Source organism: Hemibagrus wyckioides, linkage group LG06, assembly GCF_019097595.1.
Source record: "Hemibagrus wyckioides isolate EC202008001 linkage group LG06, SWU_Hwy_1.0, whole genome shotgun sequence".
NCBI lineage: Eukaryota > Metazoa > Chordata > Actinopteri > Siluriformes > Bagridae > Hemibagrus > Hemibagrus wyckioides.
The window spans coordinates 42,236,653-42,259,152 of NC_080715.1; the positions used below are offsets into that span (position 1 = coordinate 42,236,653).

Here is a 22,500-nt window from a genome sequence, read left to right on the forward strand (position 1 = left end):
GGTGAGATACAGTAAGAGAGAGCAGCAGTACTCTGATCATCCAGAGAGATTTGACTCCTACAGACAGGTGTTGTGTAAGGAGAGTGTGTGTGGACGCTGTTACTGGGAGGTGGAGTGGAGCGGTGGTGTTGGTGTGGACATATCAGTCTCATATAAAGACATCAGCAGGAAAGGACGGGGTTATGAGTGTGGGTTTGGATTCAACAATCAGTCCTGGAGTCTGGAGTGTTCTTCTTCTTCTTCTCTCTCTTTCTATCACAACAACATTGAGACTGATCTCAGAGTTCCATCACCCTCCAGAATAGGAGTTTATGTGGATCACAGTGCAGGAACTCTGTCCTTCTACAGCGTCTCTGACACCATGAAGCTCCTCCACAGAGTCCACACCACATTCACTCATCCTCTATATGCTGGATTCAGGCTCTACTGGTGTTTAGGTTCCTCATCTGTGAGATTGTGTGATCCAGAATAATGTGTGTAGAGTTTTGTGTAAAATTCCTGCACATTACCACATTGTTACTCCATCATCTGTTTTACTAGCACACAATCCAGCTGCACAAAATACAGTCATTTTTATTTTGTAAGAAAAATGTCATTTTACACTGATTAAAAAAGGAAATGTTAAAACTAGTAAAATTAACAAAAAAAGATCAAATGATATCTTGTGACTTTAGCACTGTAAAGTTCTATCTGTTTGTTTCATATGAAGCATCCTCTCATTAAATCACTAATAAACAGTAATAAAGCCAGTACAGTACAACATTTTAAACCTGTTAGGATCACACTCTAGAAAAATAAAAGATCAACTTTTTAATTCAGTTGATTTTTCTGCTTGTGTTCTGGATGTAAAATATACCTTCACTTTGTAAAGTCTGAAGTTGTTTCTAAACCCTGAAATTTCACTGTAAAGCATTTAACAATATTTAAACTACATTAAATCATACAGTAGATGATTGGTTAAAGCTTCCTCTGTTGTGTTCATCCCATATTCAGCCTGGATGATGATTGGCTGGCAGACAGAACCTTATAAATCCAAGTTTATCTCTGAGTTTTAGAGAAAAAGATCAGACCACAGGAGAACGGTGTGAACTGGGTGTCAATATCAGTCTCATATAAAGAGATCAGAAGGAAAGGAAGTCGTAATGAATGTGGGTTTAATTTAACAGAAACATTTCACTTTCTGACCACCAGACGGCGCTCACACACCACTTTTAAATTACTACATTCTCATGAAATGCACATGATCCACCACCACACTTCCGGTTCCATCGCTCTGAAGTCACTGGATACTTTGAATGGGTTTTGTGAGTTTTATCTACATATTCATCTACAGATTCATTTCCGTCTAAATAGTATTTTAATGAGCAAGAAATCTTCATCTTACATCAGGTAAGGAATAAAACAGGAAGAGGCATGAAGGTCCAGGAAAATAATGAGGTGGTGTGATGTGGCCCAACAGTATGCACTTTTAGTGATATCTCTCAGCAGTAAACAATGCAACATAAATGAAATAAGGTAATAAAGATTCATTTATTCAGATTCATATTTGCATTTATCAATAAATTACAAACTTTTTGTTCACGGAAAATTTGTATGCAGAACAAATGACACTGAAGTTCAGGTTACAGTGAAATATTTCTGCTTTATTGACATCATTATCATCATGAACACAATGCAGTAGAGGTTTTATTTCTCACAGTGAGACACAGTCCTGCTGGAAATCCTGTCATGTGTCTTTTAGTGAAGAGGATCACTCGGGTTGTGTTTTTGACACTGATGGTGTTCTACATTGTAAAACCGAGCCTCCAGATAACAACTCTGATGTGTTTGTCTATTCACAGTTCTATCTGGTGTGTTGATTTTCACACATTATAACTTACAGAGAGAGAGAAAGAGGGAGAGAGAGAGAGAGTGAGTAGAAGTTCACATGATTACATAATAGAGTTTAAGGATAAACTTCAGGACAGAAAATGACTCGAATTTATTTAAAATTTTTCATTTTTAAATCAGAATTCAGAAAGTCTTCACTTTCCATTTGTGTGTCTGTGTTTGTGTGTGTGTGTGTGTGTGTGTGTGTGTGTACATCTAGAAAATCTAGTAAATCGTTTTGAGTTTTTGGCTCTGAATCTGCGTTGATTTTAAATGTAAGATCTAACCTACTTAAATACACTTCATGCAAAGAAAAGAAACAGTGGGAAATGGAAAGCAAAAATCAGAAATGAAGTAAAGCGAAACCCTCCATGTGACTATAAAGAAGGCCGTTATACATTCGATTAAAACACAGAAATCTGTCTTTGTCTACATTGATCAATTAAAGTTCATATCTAGGCTGCACTAAAATATAGATCACTTTGTTTCTTATACATTTAAAGAAAAATTCCCCAAATATCATGATTTATTATTATTGTTATTATTATTATTATTATTTTAAATATCCATAATTTAAACGAATTGCTTTATTCTTTCTGGCCACTAGGGGGCTCTAGAAGACACTTGACGTCACGATAAACCGAACTGTCTTAACATTTTTGCTGGAATATTTCACTAGAGTCTGACAATTTGTCTTATAATGAATGTAATATAATATTAACAATATTTATTCATTATTAGTTGTACGATTTCTCTGGCATCACAATGTTGGAGCTCTTTGTTCTCCAGTATTTTTGTTAGACGTAACACTTATGAGCCGTTACTATAGAAACGCTAATAATTTGGTGCTTGTGGATCTGAAAACCTGACAACTGTTTCAGGAGTCCACACAGTAAATCCAGCGTATAGAGGCTGAGTGAATGTGGTGTGGACTCTGTGGAGGAGCTTCATGGTGTCAGAGACGCTGTAGAAGGACAGATTTCCTGCCCTGTGATCCACATACACTCCTATTCTGGACGGTGTCGGAACTCCGAACTCGGCCTTAATGGTGTTATGATAGAAAGAGAGAGGATGCTGGGAACACACCAGACTCCAGGACTGATCGTTGTAGCCAAACACAGTTCGTCTGGCCTCCTTTTTGTTATTGATCCCTTTATATGAGACTGCGATGTACACACATCCTTCACCGCTCCACTCCACCTCCCAGGAACTGCGTCCACACACACTCTCCTTACTCAACACCTGAGCCATGGAGGTAAACCTGTCAGGGTGACGCGGATACGGCTTGTCTTTCTTTCTGCGTCTCACCGCTCGGTCCTTCTCACACAGACGGAGGTAACCGTGTGCTGTGTTAGGATCCAGAGTCAGATAACAGAAATCTGAAAGCAAAAACAAACTGTATGAAATAATGTTTTAATCGTTTAATTTCAAGCGGACATTTTTAAATCGGTAATTCATTAGAGCCTTGTATTTTAATTATTTCAGTTTCTTACATTTCTTATACTTTTATATATACACAGCCACATTATGACCACTAACTGGTGAAGTGGATAATACTGATGATTTAAATTTAATTTAATTTGCCACATATACATTACAGCACAGTGAAATTCTCTTCTTTGCATATCCCATCCTTGGAGGTTGGGGTCAGAGCACAGGGTTAGCTATGATACAGCACCCCGGGAGCAGGGAGGGTTAAGGGCCTTGCTCAAGGGCCTAACAGTGGCAACTTGGTGGTGCTGGGGCTTGAACCCCCAATCTTCCGGTCAACGACCCAGAGTCTTAATCACTTGAGCCACCACTGCCCCTGACCTCCTCATCATGGCACCTGTTAGTGGGTGGGATATATTAGTCAGCAAGTGAACATTTTGTCCTCAAAGTTGACGTTAGAAGCAGGAAAAATGGACAAGCGTAAGGATTTGAGTGAGTTTGACAAAGGGCCAAATTGTGATGGCTAGACCACTGGATCAGAGCATCTCCAAAACTGCAGCTCTTGTGGGGTGTTCCCGGTCTGCAGTGGTCAGTATCTATCAAAAGTGGTCCAAAGAAGGAACAGTGGTGAACCGGGGACAGGGTCATGGGTGGTCAAGGCTCACTGATGCATGTGGAGAGAGAAGGCTGGCCCGTGTGATCCGATCCAACAGACAAGCTACTGTTGCTTATTGCTGAAGTTAATGCTGGTTCTGATAGAAAGGTGCTGAATACACAGTGCAGGACAGTTTGTTACATATTGGTACGTCATAGTCGCAGACCAGTCAGGGTGCCTCTGCTGTTTTTCATCCCGAACAATTCTTCTGGCAGTAGTGGCTGAAATCTTTTTTGGTCTACCTGACCAACAGAACCTCTTATTTTCCACTTCTTTATCAGTGTTTGATCGGTACTGACTGGCATTTATGACTAGAGTATTGAGATATCTTTTTATATCCTTTTCCTGCTTTATGAAGTTCTACTACCTTATTACGCAGGTCCATTGGCAGTTCTTTTTTCTTCCCCATGGTGCAGTATCCAGCCAAGTCAGTGCATCAATTTATGCAGAGACACTAATTACAATTACAATGAGTCACAGGGTGGAAACTTCCCTTTAACAGACATTTAAACCCCTGTGTGTCAACCTATGTGTTTATAATCTGGCTAAACTTTCAAGGATATGTATGATTGAAAAACAACACATTTGTGTGTGTGTGTGTTTACATACTTTCTAGAAAATCTTCTCGAGTCTTCGGCTCTGAAGGTAAATTCATCCACACTGCTGTGATGAGACAAAGCAGAGGTGGAATAATACACAGCGATCAGATTGTGATTTAAAATAAACACAGCATTTAGACTATAAATGATCAATGCACAATGATTAAGTATTGAACTTGTGTAAGTGTAACTGCATTATCTTTCAGCTGATCCTGTAGCTGTGATTATGTGACGTTCAGGTAAATCCTATTAATCCATTTCTGTGTATCTGGGGAAAAATGTAGTTCCTCTCACCATATGAAGGGATTTTGTTGAAGAATTGCTTTTTTATGTCTGAGAGATAATTCCTCACTCTGTCAAATGAGAGATGTTGATGGACAGCGATGCTGGAGGAGTCGTCATGTTCAGGTAAAGCAGAGCGAGACTGGATACAGAATAATGTACAAGAAGGAAAATATGATCTCAGGACAAATCAGAGCATTTAACCAGTGAGAGAAAGCAAGCAACAGCTGGCTCTGTAGATCAGACAGTGAGTGTTACCTGGAGGAAATGGATGTGATCGTGTGTGTGTGAAAGCTGCTCCAGCTCAGTGACTCTCCTCTGAAGATCAGCAATCTCCTGCTCCAGTTGCTCCAGGAGTCGTTCAGCTGGACTCAGTTCAGCCTTCTCCTGAGCTCTGATCAGCTCCGTCACCTCCGAGCGCTTTTTCTCCATGGAGCTGATCATCTCAGTAAAGATCCTCTCACTGTCATCTACTGCTGTCTGTGCACTGAGCTGTTAGGACACACACACACACATACACACACACACATACATACACACACACACACACACACAGAAGATTTAAATCTCATCCATCATTCCCTCTCTTACTGGGTGTCAATATGCATGCAGGTCTGACCACCGCTTTTAAGCAGCGTGCTCCCTCTATTGTACGCGAAGTATCATTCTCTGTAGTTTGTGTACCAAGCCTTGTTGATTCTCTATTTGTCTGCCACGTGTATGATCCTTGCCTGTTCCTAGTTTCTACGTTTGTCGGTTTTGCGGTTTTGGTTTCATTTGCTCAGTGTTTGTTTTCCCGGCTTTTTGACCCTTTTGCCTGTTCATATCGATACTGCAACTTGCCTGCTGATTTTGTTATAATAAAGGTCCACATATGGATTCTGCTACGCCTGCCTCCAGTGAATCCTTACAGGATACTTCACCCAACATGAATCCAGTGGATATGAGAGCTGCTCTGTGGCGCCAGCGCGTTCTCATCCAGGCTTATCACGTGGAAGTGGATACGCTCAAGGCCGCCAACCAACAGCTCCAACTACAGCTGACCAGCCAAGCTACTGCTACCGTGCCAGCGTCCGGTTCACGCAGTGAGTTACCATGCTTCGCTTTACCGGAGAAGTTTGATGGCTCCGCCGACCAATGCAGAGGATTTCTACGGCAGTGTGACAACGTTTTCCGGCAACAACCAGAAGCCTACGGCAGTGAAACAACCAGGTGTGTGTTTATGTTATCCCTTCTCACAGGGAAAGCGCTGGATTGGGCATCGGCTGTATGGGATTCAGACCCCCAGGTAAAAACTTCTGCTGATTACTTCGCTAACCAGATAAGGGAAGTTTTCCTGGGGTACATCATGGCCTAAGCCGTCCTCTGTCAAAGACTTACAAAGATTTCTGGGCTTTGCCAACTTTTACCGAAGGTTTATATGAAACTACAGCACTGTTGCAAGCCCCCTCACGTCTCTGTTAAGAGGGAAACCACACCACCTCAAGTGGAATGATCAGGCCGAACAAGCCTTCCTTCGCTTGAAACAGAGCTTCACCTCGGCTCCCATCCTCTACCACCTGAGACCTGATCTGCCCTTCATAGTGGAGGTAGACGCATCTAACAGTGGGATAGGGGCAGTTCTATCCCAACGACAACCCAGTTCAGGAAAAGTACACCCATGTGCATTCCTTTCACAGAAGCTCACACCCGCCGAGGTGAACTATGATGTGTGTAATCGTGAACTGCTGTCTATGAAAGCTGCCCTAGAGGAGTGGAGGCACTGGCTAGAGGGAGACAACCACCCATTCCTTATAATCACAGATCATCGCAACCTCGCATATCTCAGAGAAGCCAAGCGGAATAATCCTCGTCAAGCCAGATGGGCGCTGTTCTTTTCCCGCTTCAAGTTTTCTGTTACTTATCGACCAGGCTCTAAAAACGGTAAAGCTGACGCTCTCTCCATGCTCCATGACGCTACAGACCAACCCACTGACCCTGAACCTATCCTCCCTCCTTCAGTCCTCATAGCCCCTATTCCTTCCTGTTCCTAGTTTCTACGTTTGTCAGTTTTGCGGTTTTGGTTTCGTTTGCTCAGTGTTTTGCCCAGCTTTTTGACCCTTTTGCCTGTTCATATCGATACTGCAACTTGCCTGCTGATTTTGTTATAATAAAGATCCGCATATGGATTCTGCTACGCCTGCCTCCAGTGAATCCTTACACTAGGACTCTAAATGACTGGTTGTCCATGTTGTGTGTGTTTCTAGGAGCAGCTCTGTCTCTGCTCACTGCTCACCTTTATAGTGTTCACAGTCTGTTTCAGCTCCTGCACCTTCTTCTGCTTCTCCTGGATTCTCTGCTGGAATTTCATCTGATCCTCCTTTAACTCATTCTGAAAAAATATGAAATAAACATTTCTGGTTGAACGTTATGAGTTAAATATTAACAGCATGTAAAGAGTTCATATCTAAAGTCTTCTGATTTAGATGTATTTATTAACAGTATCAATGAGCAGGTGGGAAATTATTAACTGCAGTTAAAGTTCATCCATATCATGACTCTCCCTGAGTGAGGGCAAAGGTCTTCAACACATTACATATGTAAATCACTGAAAGTCAGTACAAAATGTCTTAAATGATTTTTAGCTCTCACCTGTTTTTTACTTCTGTCTGATTCTGTACCAGATTCTGTATCATGTGCACAAAAACAAGACGAGACTTCAGTCTTCTTCAGTTTCTCCACCACTTCAGCCAGCATGTTGTTTCTTCGTAGAACAGGCCTTGGAGTGAAAGTGTCTCTGCACTGAGGACAGCTGTAGACCATCTTCACATCCTCCTGATCCCAGTGACCATTAATACACACCTTACAGTAACTGTGACCGCAGTGGATTGTCACCGGATCCTTCAGGATTTCCAGACAGATCGAACAGCTAAACTGATCCTGATCTACTGAGATGTTTGCTGCGGCCATATTTCCAGAGACAGCGGGTGACACTTATCAGGTTTTTGTTCTTCATGTGTAATATAACATAAAGAGAGTGGGTGGAGCTTTAAAAATGGATGAAAAGGGGTGTGGCTATGAGTGGTTGTGTGTACAGACTTAATATAAATCTCATTTTATAGACATTATTTAAAGCTAATTCGGTTAAATTCACACCAGCATGGAATATTTCTGTAGTATATTGTGTTATTCCTCATAACATTATTTACTATAATTAAATCCACCAATATCATGTTAATCATTAATTCATTATGCAATAGCTTGGATGTTGATGATGTCAGAGGTTAAAGTTTTGTGTGTGTGTGTGTGTGTGTCATTTGCCCTGAATGACATGAGCACCATCTTCCCAAAACCTTTTATAAAATACCATAGCCAACAATTCCAAATTTCAGTTTATTTATGTACGTCATACTTTTTATCAATTAATATTGGTGTTCCTTTTTTTTAATTGCTCTTAGTTAATAAGACAAAAAAAGATAAACTTTTGTAAAAGAGAATCTCTAAAGAATCGTAAACTCGTCTATCCGGCAGCTTTACCTCTGACACTGGAGACTCCTTCCATTCACGTCAACTGAACGAGTCTCTGTGGATGAGCCGTTACTAAAGAAACCATAACATATTAGAGTGATTGCATTGATATAAACCTGCACTACTGTCAGAGCTGCTGTTCTAAAGAATTAATCAACACCTTCTGACCAATCAGCATCCAGAATTCAACAGCTCAGTATATACAATACATCCATACAATGTTACTTTTGGCTAAAAGTAACAAATAAACCAACACAGATTACTCATGAATAGCTCTAGTTAAATCGATTTTGGTCATGCGAGTGGTCGGACTTGCTCCTCCTCTCAGACCAGCCAGGTAGATATGAGGTTTAGGTACATTACTCGTTCCATCTCTCTTCGTCTGGCAGGCAGAATCTTTTGGAGCGAACGTCTGGGTGGCGTTGTGTCTCCTCATGTGGCTCAGGTCGGTCTGCATGGAGCGGGTTACTTTACTGCGCAGGTTTGCCTATTAAAAAAAACATGATAAATTGTATGTGTGTTAGGTGTAGTTAGATCTTCTTCTTCTTCATAATTTGGCTTTTCCCCTTAGGGGTGGAATCATCTCTTTCCACCGATCCCTATCTTCTGCATACTCAACACTTGCACCCACTAGCTTCATATCCTCATTTATTACATCAATATACCTCCTCTTCCTCTTTGTCGCCTGCCTGGCAGCTCCATGTCCAACATTCTCTTACCAATATACTCAGTTAGGTATAGTTAGATAAACAGTATCATTATTTCAATCAAATGATTTTGGCAGAGCTGCTGACCAGTTTGAGGGCTTTTCGTCTCAGCTCCCACTCGTTCCACTCGTAAGATTTCACTATGTTGCTTTCCAGTGGGTGGGTGTCCGTCTGTGTGCTGCTCTCACGTTTGCTGATGGGTTTCACCAACAATCTTTCACCTGACTGCATCTGTGGAGACATGCTTGTCACCTTCACGTACAACAGATGATTTTAAACCAAATTATCTATGTCTAAAGGAGTAAAGCGTTCACTGAGACACCACTTGCTGTTATCAGAAACTCATTGATTACTTTCCTGTCGCAGCATGCCATAGGAGTGTGTAATTGTTCTCACACAATGTAATATATGCTAAGAGATCTAAGTGAAGGGGGAGCACGGTGGCTTAGTGGTTAGCACTGTTGCCTCACAGCAAGAAGGTCCAGGGGCCTTTCTGTGTAGAGTTTGCATGTTCTCCCCATGCCTGTGTGGGTTTACTCCAGGTACTCCAGTTTCCTCCCACAGTCCAAAAACATGTACATTAGGTTGATTGGTAATTCTAAATTAGTTAGTGTGTGTGTGGTTGTCTGTCTATATGTGGCCCTGTGATGGACTGGTGACCTGTCCAGGGTGTACCCCTGCCTTTCGCCAAAAGTGTGCTGGGATAGGCTCCAGCAGATCCCTGTGACCGATTAGGAATAAAGCGGGTATAGACAATGGACGGAGATTGGGTGACGGAGCATATCTGTGATAAATCACACATACCTGAGAGTACGGAGTCACGCTGGCAAAATGCTGATGAAGCTCAAGTAGCTGGATCAGCTCGGGAGATTTCTTGGCTATTTCTGCAATCAGCTCGGTGTACTCGTCTGCATTGGAGGCAAATCGATACGCTGCCTGCTTGGAGCTGAAGCTGTAGTATTTCTCTCTGTGCTTCAGGATGCCGATGTTCGGGTTTCCTTAGGAAAGAAAGCATGGATTGAGCATCAGAAATACTAATAACATCCTGTCCTGAAGCAGGTCTTTTATTTATTACATTTAAAATTCTGTTTAATGACATCACTAGCCATAGTTTTACACTAGCAATTGTCACAGTGACATGAGTTAATTTTTCTATATATTTGCAGAATTTCAGCAACAAGCAACTTGATAAATGAACCAAGATATTCTCAATTCTAGACAAATAAGTTAGGAAGCAATACAACAATTCTGCCGGTAGTTATGCTTTTTTAGTTCCCTGCTAGTTAGTTCCAATTTACTTTTATCTTTATCCTGTATATATGACTTCTCATTAAATGTGCACAAAGATGTTACCAAGAAATATGGCTGTATGTAGCTAGTACAGTTAGTTTACTTTGCTAATCTAATCTAAATATAAAGCCGAGCACGTAAACCCATTTTCAGACAGAATGATTAATAAATTAACTAGATATCGTAGATAAAAATAAAAAAATAACATTGTACAGGCAACGCCTACAAGTTGCTTATAATTTCCTGGCCAATCAGATTGCAGCATGAAGGACCCTAATGACCCTAAGGAGTTTAATGATGTGTTCAGTCAGAGATGTTTCACTGTCAGTATTTTAGACTGTCGAATAACTTTGTTCCTTTTGGGTATCTGATTAAGACAGCGGTCTAAATGTTGTCCAGTCCCTCAAGCACCTTTTTAGTTTGTTTCTGTTTAACATTTTGCATATTGGAAAAAAAAAAGAAGAAAGAAAAAGTTCTCCATGAACCTGGCAGCAGAAGTCCGTTCTTCTCTACGAGAGTGTATCCACACACACCCCTGTACTGCACAGGAAGCTGCTCAAAGTTAGCCGTGGTCTCAGGCAGAATCCACTCGTAACCCTTCATCTCTTCCGGGTCCACACACTCCTCTGACCAACACACAAAACAACAAAAACATGAAACAACAAGCACACTAAACAACAAACACACAATACAACAAACACACAAACAACAAACACACACACACATGCATAAAAAAACCCTGAACAGCTAAGTAATTGTATAAATGTAATTGTGGCATCGTAAGAGACACACTAAATTGGATGTAGATGTACAACAGAGTATCCGATGAATACATGAAAGAATGTAACCATGGTACCGAGCATAAATACCACATCAGGCCTTTCCTGTGTCCATTATTACATACTGTAACATTTGGACACTTTGTTTGCATGCTGATTTATTTTCTATAACTGCAGCAGTTATGGCAGTGGTGCAGTGCAGGTTTTGTTTTCGTTCACAGAATAAAGAATAATAATAATATAATAAGATTCATGGAAGGACACAACATTGTGATTTTACACAACAAAATGGTTGAATGTCAGAGCGTACCTGAGCTCTCAGCAGCTCTCTCTGCATCAGATCTGACGGTTTGACCCTGCAGCATCTCATCCAGCTGAGCATTCTCCAGCATCTGGGACTTAGCCGAGAGGAACGGCCTCAGGCTCAGTGCCACGTTCCTGAGCATGTTCAGCAGCAGCGTCTCGTCCTGAAGCCCCGCCCACAGCCTGGCCAACTCTGTGAAGTGAGGCTGATAGAGAAAGATTTAAAATCATCAGACTGAGAGAGGATGGAGATGTCAAACAGTTAGGCAAGAATTTGACATGTATATGTTTTGGAGAGAGCAAGGGAAGCTTACTTACAAACACCTGGGATGTTGGCACGGCGGTTTGGGTGTGAACTGTGGCCTTCAGCACCCTCATCCTTGATATGAGGTCAGTTTGAAGAGTCTCCACTTGCTTCGCACAGGTGATCACGTCCGCCTGGTGGAGACACATGGACTTCATATCACTATGTATTGACAATAGAGTACACTGAGATTTTTCTGTGGTGAAAATTGTAGAAATTCTAAAAACCATAATTCATAAAATTTTGCTATAAGCGTTATTGTAATAGCTCAATAAATTACTAGTCTACGGCTGTGAGTCGGGCTGCTGGATATTTTTGACGTCTCTGTAACTAACCAGGATGATTTTGAGGAAGGCTTCATGCTGGCGTGTGTTGTACAGAGCCTGTGTGAGCAGGTCTGTGTTTAGCTCAGAGGCAGAGCTTCTCTCCAACAGAGCGGTGTAGCGCCAGGCTAAATGCTGCGTCCCTTCCAGTTCACGATCTATTTCAGCGCTGGCAGCAGGAAGAGCCTCATTCAGGATGGCCAGCACTTCATGACAGAACAACAACCAGGACCAAGCCCGGGACCAGGACAGCACATTGATAAAGTTACAGGGAAATCATTAAGATCATTACTGCCAAGAAAACTTCATTCTCCTCAACAGTCCTGGATAATCATTCAGTTAAATTTTCTGTGTGTATTTGTAAACAATTTTTTTAAATAATTAAGTCTTTTAAATACTAAACACAAACATGTAGATTGTATAGTGAGTAATAAAAACACATGAAACCGAATAAACGAGAAACTCGTGGCATTTAAACTTGGCTAATTTTAGCAAAGTTCACTAGTCTCACCAGCATCTCTTTATTTTCTCTATATGCATTTAATGAACCAAAACAAAGCTGAACAAATAAAAACTCCTTTGTCTTGTCTGAAAGTTACAACTTTACCTTTGTTACAAGTGCTCACACTGGAGACTCCTTCCATCAACATTGCATAAACAAAAACCTCACCATAAGAATGATTTCCAATTTCTAGTTTTTTAGTGATGGGAGCATGAATATAAACCTGAGCCCCAGTCAGAGGAACTGTTATAGAGAATTACTCAGGAGTTCAAGTGAGATGCACTCACGGTCCTCGATGCTCTCTCCTCCCTTCCCGCTGTCCTTGTTGAAGAGGCGAATCCCCGTGACGATGGTGGTGAGCTCGTTCAGCTGCAGCTCTTTATCACGCCTGAGCAGAGACATGAAGGCGGCCAGCTCTGACGGGGGGAACACACTCTGCAGGGCAGCTATAAAACACACACACATACCTAGTGTAAGAAAAGGAAGCCTGGAATGATGAGCTACAGTGGATTCAGGATCTCTGTTCAATCATAGGTCCCATTCATACCTGAATGGAAAAACAGTGTGAGCGCATCTAGATAAACATGTAATGGAGGTACATCTCAGCGTGGAGGAGCGTGGTGACCGACACTGGGTTTTCGGGTGTTCTCACCTGTGGCTTCTTGAACATTGTTGACGTCTGACGCTGAGCCGAGGCCAGAGCGTAAAATCACATAGGTGACCATCCTGTGGTAGAGAGCGTCCAGCTCGTCTCGACTCTTAGCTCTGCTGTCAGTGATTTCCCGGCACACGGGCAGAAGACGCATCTGCACCACCTTCTGGTGCTCCCGCATGAACTCACCTGCACGAAGGTGAACATGTTTCACACGGGACACAATTACTGGACTAGATCTAACTTGGAGACCTGAATAATTCCATCAATCAGCCATAACATTATGACCACTGACAGGTGAAGTGAATAACACTGATGATCCCCTCATCAAGGCTGCTTTAGCAGCAAAAGGGGGAGCAGGAAGGTGGTCATAATTTTATGGCTGATCAGTGTATGTCTGTGTCGAACAAGATACAGATATTTGTTTCAAAGTGTCATGTCCAATAATGTCAATTATTTTAGAACAAAGAAAACAAATAAACTCTAATAGGTTATAATTTGGAAATTAGTTCTCCAGATAATGAGATATCATTTCAAGAAACTTTACTAAATTTATATTTTGTAGTTTCCTTTGATTACATTTTTTATATTTAAAATTTTTGATAGCACTTTTTTTTAAGCTACTAACATATTACTTTTAGAATTTGTAGCGCTGAGTGCTAATCATAACCAGTCTCAATCAGGAAGCGTTAAACAAGAACAATCAGAGGATCAAAAACAAAACAAAGAAAAGAGTCCATAGTTGTAGAAAAAAGGAACTGTGAAGCATTAAAAAATATAAAATATATGATGAGACATCACAAAGAAGCTACGACACAACAGGATATGAATAGACAAAACTATTCAGGGACCGTAAACAAACAGGAAATGGGATTTCTCTGCTCTCACACGGCCAAACATACACATCACTACACTACTGATAGCAGGAATAATAAAAAACACTACTTACGTCGAGACGTGTAATTCATATCGAAATGAACCTGCATTTTAATGGTGTCCAAAGCCGGACTCTTTTGATCCAACAGTCTGCCCACACACAGCTGAGAACACACACACACACACACGCCAGTGAATACAGTGTTATATGTTCTTAAGCATTTATGGTTACATTTGTTTTAAAGTTCTTGCTTAAAGTTCTATCAGTGATAAACAGTCGTTCCCTCCCTCATCCGTCCCTCTCTTCTCTTTCTTTCAAAGTGAATAAAACAAAAAACATTTTAAACACAACTTGTGATGTTACAGAGCGATGGTACAAAGTGCTGACACTGGAGACTCCTTCCATAAACGTTTAACACAACGATTACTTATTTTATTATGTTTATTTTAATATGTGTATTAAAGCCAGTACTGTAGAAACCATGATGTAACAGAACTAGTGCATTAATGTAAACCTGTGATTCTGCAGCTCAGTGAAGCGATTTAAAGGAAATTAATCAACACCGTTTGACCAGTTAGAGGTCAGAAAATAGAGAGTGCAGAAACAATACCTCGATCAGTTTCTCCACATCCTGCTTGGTCAGCGTCCGGTCGACATTAAAGAGGTTTCTTGGGTCCAATACGACAGCTTTTACCTGGGGGGAGAGGGGGTGGGGTTGGCGAGAGGTTAAATGATCAAATACTCACCCAAAATCTCAGAAAAGTGAATTTACTATGTATTTATTTTGATTTCAGTGCTACATTATTCTCTCTCTCTCTCTCTCTCACTCTCTCTAAAAATCTAAGTCATTTTCTGGATATTTTCTGTGGTCTCTGTGGCATTTTAGTCCAAAATACTTATTACTTAATACCAAATTATGTTTGTATGGAAAGTTATTATCCATCTGTGTTGAGAAGAAACCCTACAAGGTTGAATATCACTTTTATTTATTCAACTTTTTTCTTATAATAGATTTTTTTTATCTGCTTTACAAACTTTTAAAATACACCCACTTTCCCTTTCATGAAGTAGCCTATATAACATTAGTTGCTTTATAACATTCTATTGTGTCATTGATGCTTTATAAATGATAAAATAAGATGAAATAAAATAAGAGGACGGACAGAGACTCACCATGAAGGCAGTGAGGGTTTCGGACACGGCCTGGCCCTGCCTGGAGCACTGCTCTGCTATTTCACGGATGATATTTTTAATAACGCTTTCAGCCTGCGCTCGAGACATGCTGTAGATTGTACAACCGTGCTAAATTATTGTATATATTATTTTGCTTGTTATATAATTATTAATTATTTTGCTGCAATTAAACGAAATAGTGTTCACGCGGTATCTGTCCACGCTCAAGGCACTGGTTGCCGTGGTGACGTAAACACAGGCGCGTTGTAGTTCCGCAAGCGGCCAGAGAGGGAGACAAAACCCATTGTACACAACACGTTTAATAACAGTTAATACAGTTGATTAATACAGTCTGTATGTCTCTATAAGTATAACTCTCTCTCTCTTCTCTCTCTCTTTCTCTCTCTCTCTCTCTCTCTCTCTCTCTCTGTGTGTGTGTGTATGTTCTTCATTTCCCTTTTTCTCACAAAAAAGAGAAAAAGGGATTTCACACAATAACTTTTGTTTTCATTATTTTTGTTATGAATTCTGTCCTCTCTTCCTCTTCCTTTTCTTCTTCTTCTTCTTCACCTTTGTTTTGTTCAATTCAGTGTTGCATAACCTCTTCCAAAAAATAGTCAAATTCCATATACAACTAATTTTATGAAACTTGCATGTTATGAAAAAAACATATTGAAATTTTTTTTAATATATATTGTAGCTGAAATAGCTAAATTCTTATTAAGCAACTAGCTAATGCCAGCTAATGTTAGTGTAGCTTAACTAGCAGAATAGTAGTTACCTACTTAGTTACCTAGTAAACGTTACCTAAATAGTCTTAAATCCTCTATTTACTTTGGGCATTCCATATGCTTCATGTTAAATAAGAAAAAAAATAAGATTACTTCAGGAATGAAAGAAGGTAGCGGGAGAGAGAGAGAGAGAGCGCACGAGTTGAGCTTAAAGTCTTAAACATCAGAAACAGTGAACTAGGTAAACACCTGTTACAAACCACACACTTTTCTTTCCAGACTTAAGGTCATGTCTTGTCTTTATTTTGTGAACATTTTTAATGATTAAAATATCCTTCATTTATATCACTTATACGTAGATAAAAGCTTATTGTAAAACAAAAAAAAAAAAAACAGTCCTTCATGTGGCAAAAAATCCCGTTGACATTTAGACATTTTATGCTTATGATATTCACATTTAAGTGGAAAGAGAAGATGAGTATAAAATAATGATAAATATATTGAACATGCTTTTCACTCAGCAATACATAATAATCACATAAATCAAACATTATATATATATATATATATATATATATATATATATATATATATATATATATATATAAATAAAACAATAATTTGTTCGTAGAATCTGATATTCATAGTTTGCTTTTTATATGCATGTTCTAAGTGAACACTGTTATGAATGTATAAAAAATATCTTCATTCATGTTTTTGTGTGTTATGTTCTGAATTTAGTTAGACATTAGAAAGGAATGTTCTGAGGTTTTTAGACTTTAGCAGAGCTCACTGAAATGAAACACTAAAGCTAACCCTGTCCCTGAGTGTGTAACAAACTGTGTATTTATTGTTGTGTGTTTATTGTCCTCTATCTTACAGTGAAACAAAAGCATGTTGCATCTAAAACCAAGGACATGACGCCCATCAGGAGGATCTCGATGCGTGAAAACAGCAGTTGAAGCTGCATCAATTTCTCTAAGATAAAGGAACGTTGAGTGTTTATTCAATAAACTCCAATAGTGGTGACTGGGAACTTTGTGGAATCTACTCAGTGCTGCTCTGCACCTGCAGGTCCCAGTGTTTCTCCAAGTTCAGAAGCAGGTCGTCATCTCCGGCCTCCTCTGAAGCTTGTTTGACCACTACACTGGTGAGGTCAGGGCGGCGTGGCATCTGCGTCTTTGTTACTCTCTTCTGCGTCTCGGTGGTTTCTGAGGTCTCCAATCTGAACCTGCTGAGCAGAGGGAAGTCCAGCTGGAGGTGGCTAGTATCTAGGTCCCAGTTACAAAATGTAGTTTGGATCTCTTCTTCTTCTTCATATGTCTCTTGTGCTTGTTCAGTTATTCCAGTCTGAGCCATGTATGAGCTGATTCCGCCCACACATTGTGGAACCACCTTGGAGTTATTCGGGCAATAGGCGACCTGGTTCCTATCCTCCTGGTGTACCCAGCAGTATTCCTCACTCAGAGAGCTGCGACGGCTTTGTGGACACGAAGCTGCTGCTGCTGAGGTCTGCTGGACGTTCTGTGCTGCATAATCTCCTCCCATTGTTTCCCTCACCTCAGGAAGTGGCAAGCGCTCAGGAACATCAACACCATGATGAAGCGAGCTGAGGAAACTGTGCTTTGATTCTCCTGTGCTCAGGTTGGTGTTGTTGATGATGATCACGTTTATGGTGGGAAGATGTTTCTCCGGCTGGAATGTCTGGAGTTTCCTTTCCACTTCTGCATCCCTTTGAATGTCCGTCTAGAGGAAGAGGTGGGAAAAAATAAGTAATAATTATTATTACACAGGAGTAAAAAAAAAAACAGTGAGGATTTATGAGATATTCAATCAGAAATGAGAGTTCATTCGAGGTTAGTTAATTAGTTAGGCGATACTGGTTACAGTATCAACACAAACATACCCCTGTGTGACAACCTAATTATTAGAATTAGCAGGAGGGATCTCTGAAGGTGATGTGAATAAATAAAAAGATAATTGCTCGTGTTTGTAAGGTTGATTGTAATGGCGTCAACCTTCAGCCACAGGGTGTGTCTGATTAAGCCGTAGGCTCGTTCTTTTACTTAGCACACTCCTGACTAGCCGGTTAAGGAGCGCCTGAATTCCAGATCAAGGGCTGGAATGAAACTATGCAGGAGAGCCACATTTTAGAAATCAAGACACGCCTGTTCACTTTATAGCTCATCTTTAGCAAACCTCTCAGAGAAGGCTGTCTGTATTATCTCCAAAGAGACATCAATTAGAAATTAAACAGAAACGTCACCCAGACAAAACACCCCAGTAAGATGACGCATGCCTCGGCTGTATCTCACAGTGTTCTCAAAGTGTCTCCTGTATTTCGTTAACTAGTATTTCTGAGTATTTAATGAGAAGTTATCTATTAATTCAGAGGATTTAGTGAACACAGAACACTAATATTTTTTGACACGTTACTTTAATTAATATTTTTTGACATGTTAATTTAATCAGAGGTCAGTATACTACTAGGAGTAACATTTATGATGAAGTTGAACACTATTTTTAACTCTCCTGAGATATTAATGAAAAAAATAAAACGTTTAAGCAGTTAAATTCTCCTCTAATATACCTCTGGCTCCAGTTTAACCTGCATGAAAGTACTCAGTAGGTGATGCTGCACCAGTGTGTGAGGTGTGTTTGTGGTTAGCTGTGTGACTCACCACACTCTTGGGCAGCCTCGGTTTGTGACCACAGATGTAGTAATAAGCGAAACCTCCGACTGCGACTAAAACAAACAGACAGATAGCAGTGGGAAGGATGCCTCCTAACATCAGCAGCAGCATTTGAGATTTAAACGGGTCTGGAAGAAGAAAGACATAGGCAGAGAGATTAGAGGGTGTACACACATACACACACACACAGAGACACACACATCAGAGTGCAGGAGGATTCAAATCTGTCACCGAAACGAAAGAATAACTGATCACACAGTGATGAGGCGAGGTTCATCAGGAATGAGGAACGTTCACTCTCACCCAAACCCGTCCCGTCACAATGGGACATTATTAAATCATTAGTTGCATCAAATATCGCTACCCTTAATTAAACCCATTCATGCTACTGCACTTTATCTAATTCTAGTTTCAAATGAGTGAGTGAAGGCGTGATATGTAATGTTTATTTTCTCTGTGTGTATGAGACACACGCTGAGTGTGAGCTGTGCTTTCGGCGACACAAAAATGGGGTGTGTATTTGTGACAATAAAGTGTTAAATTCAAGCGGGGGTTTCTTCAGACCTGAGTGCAGTCTGAGGTTCTTTCTGACCCGTACACACGCAGAGTGAAAACTGGATGTCCGTAAACTAGTATTGAAAGGAGTTAACTAGTATTTCTAAGTATTAGAGAGGGGTTAATTAGCATTTCTGAGTATTAGAGATGAATAAATTAGTATTTCTGAGTATTAGAGAAGAGTTAACTAGTATTTCTGAATATTAAACCAGAGTTAACTAGTATTTCTGAGTATTAGAGACGAATAAACTAGTATTTCTGAGTACCAGAGAATGGTTAACTAGCATTTCTGAGTATTTAAAAATCAGTTAACTAGTATTTCTGAGTATTAGAGAGGAGTTAAGTAGCATTTCTGGGTATTAGAGAGGAGTAAACTAGTATTTCTCAGTATCAGAGAAGAGCTTACTAGTATTTTTTAAGTAGTAGAGATGATAATAAAAGTTGATGGGTATATAAAGCGTCTTGTTGGAACTAAAAAAATCAAGGCCGTGCCTACAAGAAGCACCAGCAGCCGTCACTACACACCTGCAAAAACAAACTGCAGGGGTCTTGTCACACGCATCAACGTTACATGAATCTTACCATCAGCAGTGGAGATGCAGATCCAGTCGGACAGCGTGCTGGTCAGATGGAGGGACATCGACAGCACTTCTGCCCTCACGCAGTACTCTGAGTTATACTCCAGGGGGCCATGCTGCAGGAGCTTCTTCGCCTGCAGGAAGTGCTGCTGATAAACCAAATAAGTAAATAAATAAAGACGTGACAACCTGCTTGATGCAATACAGCTTCAGTGACTTTTTACGGCCAGATCAAGATGATGTCACGCTGTGTGACACGCTGATATAGAAAATTGATCAATGACACTGTGGTGCAGTAAAGCAGGGTTCCTGTAAGCGATCTAATGCTGCTCATACCAGAAGTCCAGAGCAGTTCATTCCTCTTTTACCACAGTAACTTGCTGACAATTACATTGTTTTTTTTTCATTTTAGTAATATTTAATGATCAGAACAAGCGCCTTAATATAAACCTGCGCTACTGTCAGAGCTGCTGTTGACTAGAAAACTAATCGATGACCAATCAGAGCCCAGGATTTAACAGCAGTGTGTTGTAAATGGATTTAGTCATCGCTAGCTGAACACGCTTAGAGGAGAGCACTAACTCAACACTGAGCTGCTCTGACTGACGGGGAAAAGTCCTCATGCAAACACGTTAACAGGCGTCACCTGGGAGCTCCAGAATGTCATTTTTCAGCTCGTAACCGTGGTTTTAATTCTCAGCTTGTCCTAGATCTGCCAAGCACTCCTGTGAGACCCGACACCGCTTTTATTGTCGCTGAACTTAGACTGATTTTCAGAAGAGCTCGAGGGCAGGAGCGCTGATCCGCAACCTGAGAGGCGTCGTGAAAACTGGCACTGAGCCGTCTTTATGAAACCTTTTTTTCCCCCTTCTCAGATCTGAAACATCCGTAAGGCGACACCCTGCGCACCAACAGCGATGACCAGGGCGCTATAATGTAAATAACTCACACACACCTGTGTCTGTTTGAGCCCTTAACAAACATATAGTTTTTAATGTCCTCACGTCTGATTGGTTGACAGCTCTTCTTTAAAAACCATAAACCTGCTGTTTATATGCACGTGTATAAATAATAGTGGGGAAAAAAGTTAACAAGAAAAAAATTCTTATACAAACTAAATCCTAAAATACAAAATAAAAAAACAAAACAAAAACTAAGCTTAAAAGTTAAATTAAATAAGTAAAAGTTAAACTCTTGCACACACAAATCGCATATAATACATTTAAGAAATATAATAATGTAGAAAAATTATGCATAATTAATCAGTCAAATATATAAAAACAGTAAAGTCTCTTTATATCTAAACATTTCTAGGTGCAAAAAATAGATTTTCTTTTCCAAATCCCAGTTTAACGTTGAAATCCGATCCGATTTTTTTATTTGGCCGATCTGATTATCCCTACACTGGATTTTTTTTGTCTGCTTCATGATCGTAACAACATTTTTTTTAATTTCTAAACTGAGTAGATTTTCACTTCCTGTGATCTCAGTGACGCGATTTCAGGAAGTCTCAGAGGTAAAGATCAGAGCCATACCATGCGCTTGCTGCTGTTGTTGTACACGCTAATGTTGTAGACCATATGAGGGAAGATGTTAAACATCGACTGCCGCTTCTTTCCCAGACTCCTCCATCGGAACGGGCCGCTCAGCTTTACCTGCAGTTTGCTTTCCACCACAGATATGTTCAGCTGCGGAGGTCCCAGGACGGCTGACGGAGAAACAAAGGGTTAGGGTTTAGGGTTAGAGTTAGGGAAAAAGCACTGTGTTGTTTTCTTTTTGGTTTGTTTGTTTGTTTGAAAAAGTTTAAATGTGCTTCAGTTTTTAAAGAAGTTTTTGTGAAATCAGAGTTGGATGAAAACTGCACTGCATTGTTTTTATTCTTTGTGCTTGTTTCTCGTGGCTGCTAAATTCTGATTGGTCAGATGGTGTTGATTAGTTTTCCATAACTCTCAAAATAGTGCAGGTTTATATTAATGCACTCATCTCTAATAACTCATCGTTTCTATAGCAACAGCTCATGTATTGGCAAGTGCCAAAAAACAGTATATGTTAAATTTATTCAACTTTATGTAAGTTTGTGGAAGGAGTCTCCAGTGTCAGTGCTTCATTATATATATATATATATTTTTTTTTTTTTTCCAGAGACGTTCCATAACATTAAACTTAACTATAAATGGAAAAAATAAAACAACGTAAAACATTAGAAACTAGCTGTGGTATAAAAGGAATAAAACCCTTTGAGACGTGTTGTTAGAGGATGATCAAGGCCACACCATGCTGTCTTTGTTATTCTGAATGAATCAGATGGCTGTAATCGTTCTCTTCAGGCTTTACTGATATCCCCCGTGTGTAAACCTCCTGTGTTACTGACGATCAAAGTACAGCAACACAGCCAGAGTGATTTACTGTAACTGTGTTGTAATCATTCAGCTGAATTAATCCGAGTCAAGGAAGCGGGCTTTAAAACATGATAAGCGGTGTAATTACAGCTGGTGAATTCTCTCTGTGTAATTTCATCTTGTGCTTCAGTACCTTGCTTTAGGCTAGAGAACTTCCTGGAAATAATTCAACTCTTTATATAAAACGGATTTTAAGAGAGCAGAAATGATGATCTAAGCGCATGACCTTAGTGAAAAAAGTCGCGTGGTGTATATATAAGAGGATGATATTCAATATATTTAAATCATCTA

At 40.1% G+C, this 22,500-nt stretch overlaps 4 protein-coding genes and 1 pseudogene across 5 annotated transcripts in view; 1 reads left to right on the top strand and 4 right to left on the bottom strand.

Annotated features, from left to right (window-relative positions):
* The window catches only part of LOC131353872 (tripartite motif-containing protein 16-like), a 3,510-nt pseudogene extending 2,455 nt beyond the window's left edge, over positions 1-1,055 (top strand).
* A 525-nt stretch (positions 1,056-1,580) lies between these two features.
* LOC131355182 (tripartite motif-containing protein 16-like) lies at positions 1,581-5,379 on the bottom strand. Its single transcript, XM_058393465.1, has 4 exons — positions 5,095-5,379; positions 4,849-4,978; positions 4,565-4,618; positions 1,581-3,248 (listed from the first exon to the last, which is right to left on the bottom strand). Exons 1-4 carry the CDS (start codon positions 5,278-5,280, stop codon positions 2,704-2,706), a joined length of 915 nt encoding a protein of 304 aa, XP_058249448.1. The 5' UTR covers positions 5,281-5,379; the 3' UTR covers positions 1,581-2,703.
* Positions 5,380-7,132: 1,753 nt separating this feature from the next.
* On the bottom strand, positions 7,133-7,953 carry LOC131355191 (tripartite motif-containing protein 60-like; the record flags this gene model as incomplete). The annotated part of the gene is made up of 2 exons (XM_058393472.1): positions 7,468-7,953; positions 7,133-7,207 (listed from the first exon to the last, which is right to left on the bottom strand). Coding segments are annotated over exons 1-2 (393 nt in total), but the record flags the coding sequence as incomplete, so codon positions are not given.
* Positions 7,954-8,218: 265 nt separating this feature from the next.
* cfap206 (cilia and flagella associated protein 206) lies at positions 8,219-15,483 on the bottom strand. Its single transcript, XM_058393458.1, has 12 exons — positions 15,254-15,483; positions 14,691-14,774; positions 14,153-14,243; positions 13,204-13,392; positions 12,839-12,997; positions 12,062-12,255; positions 11,741-11,860; positions 11,430-11,628; positions 10,826-10,966; positions 9,855-10,048; positions 9,138-9,281; positions 8,219-8,830 (listed from the first exon to the last, which is right to left on the bottom strand). The coding sequence occupies exons 1-12, from the start codon at positions 15,359-15,361 to the stop codon at positions 8,603-8,605; spliced, it is 1,851 nt and encodes a 616-aa protein (XP_058249441.1). The 5' UTR covers positions 15,362-15,483; the 3' UTR covers positions 8,219-8,602.
* A 1,106-nt stretch (positions 15,484-16,589) lies between these two features.
* The window catches only part of il20ra (interleukin 20 receptor, alpha), a 9,967-nt gene continuing 4,056 nt past the window's right edge, over positions 16,590-22,500 (bottom strand). The window contains exons 4-7 of one of the 2 annotated variants that reach the window (XM_058393464.1): positions 21,346-21,518; positions 19,815-19,956; positions 18,666-18,805; positions 16,590-17,730 (exon numbers count right to left, since the gene is read on the bottom strand). In XM_058393464.1, the coding sequence (XP_058249447.1) occupies positions 17,032-17,730; positions 18,666-18,805; positions 19,815-19,956; positions 21,346-21,518 (1,154 nt within the window). In that variant the 3' untranslated portion in view covers positions 16,590-17,031. Of the gene's footprint in view, positions 17,731-18,665; positions 18,806-19,814; positions 19,960-21,345; positions 21,519-22,500 lie in introns of both variants that reach the window. The other variant, XM_058393463.1, reaches the window with a different exon arrangement.

Bases quoted from the DNA above. Each gene is read 5' to 3' on its own strand.
- LOC131355182 (XM_058393465.1), bottom strand. From the start codon at position 5,280: ATGATCAGCTCCATGGAGAAAAAGCGCTCGGAGGTGACGGAGCTGATC. The intron at 4,979-5,094 runs GTAACACTCACT...TTCTGTATCCAG, and splicing joins ATCACATCCATTTCCTCCAG to TCTCGCTCTGCTTTACCTGA. The intron at 4,619-4,848 runs GTGAGAGGAACT...GTCTCATCACAG, and splicing joins CAACAAAATCCCTTCATATG to CAGTGTGGATGAATTTACCT.
- cfap206 (XM_058393458.1), bottom strand. From the start codon at position 15,361: ATGTCTCGAGCGCAGGCTGAAAGCGTTATTAAAAATATCATCCGTGAA. The intron at 14,244-14,690 runs GTATTGTTTCTG...GTGTGTTCTCAG, and splicing joins ATGTGGAGAAACTGATCGAG to CTGTGTGTGGGCAGACTGTT. The intron at 8,831-9,137 runs GTCAGCAGCTCT...TTTTTTTAATAG, and splicing joins GACGAAAAGCCCTCAAACTG to GCAAACCTGCGCAGTAAAGT.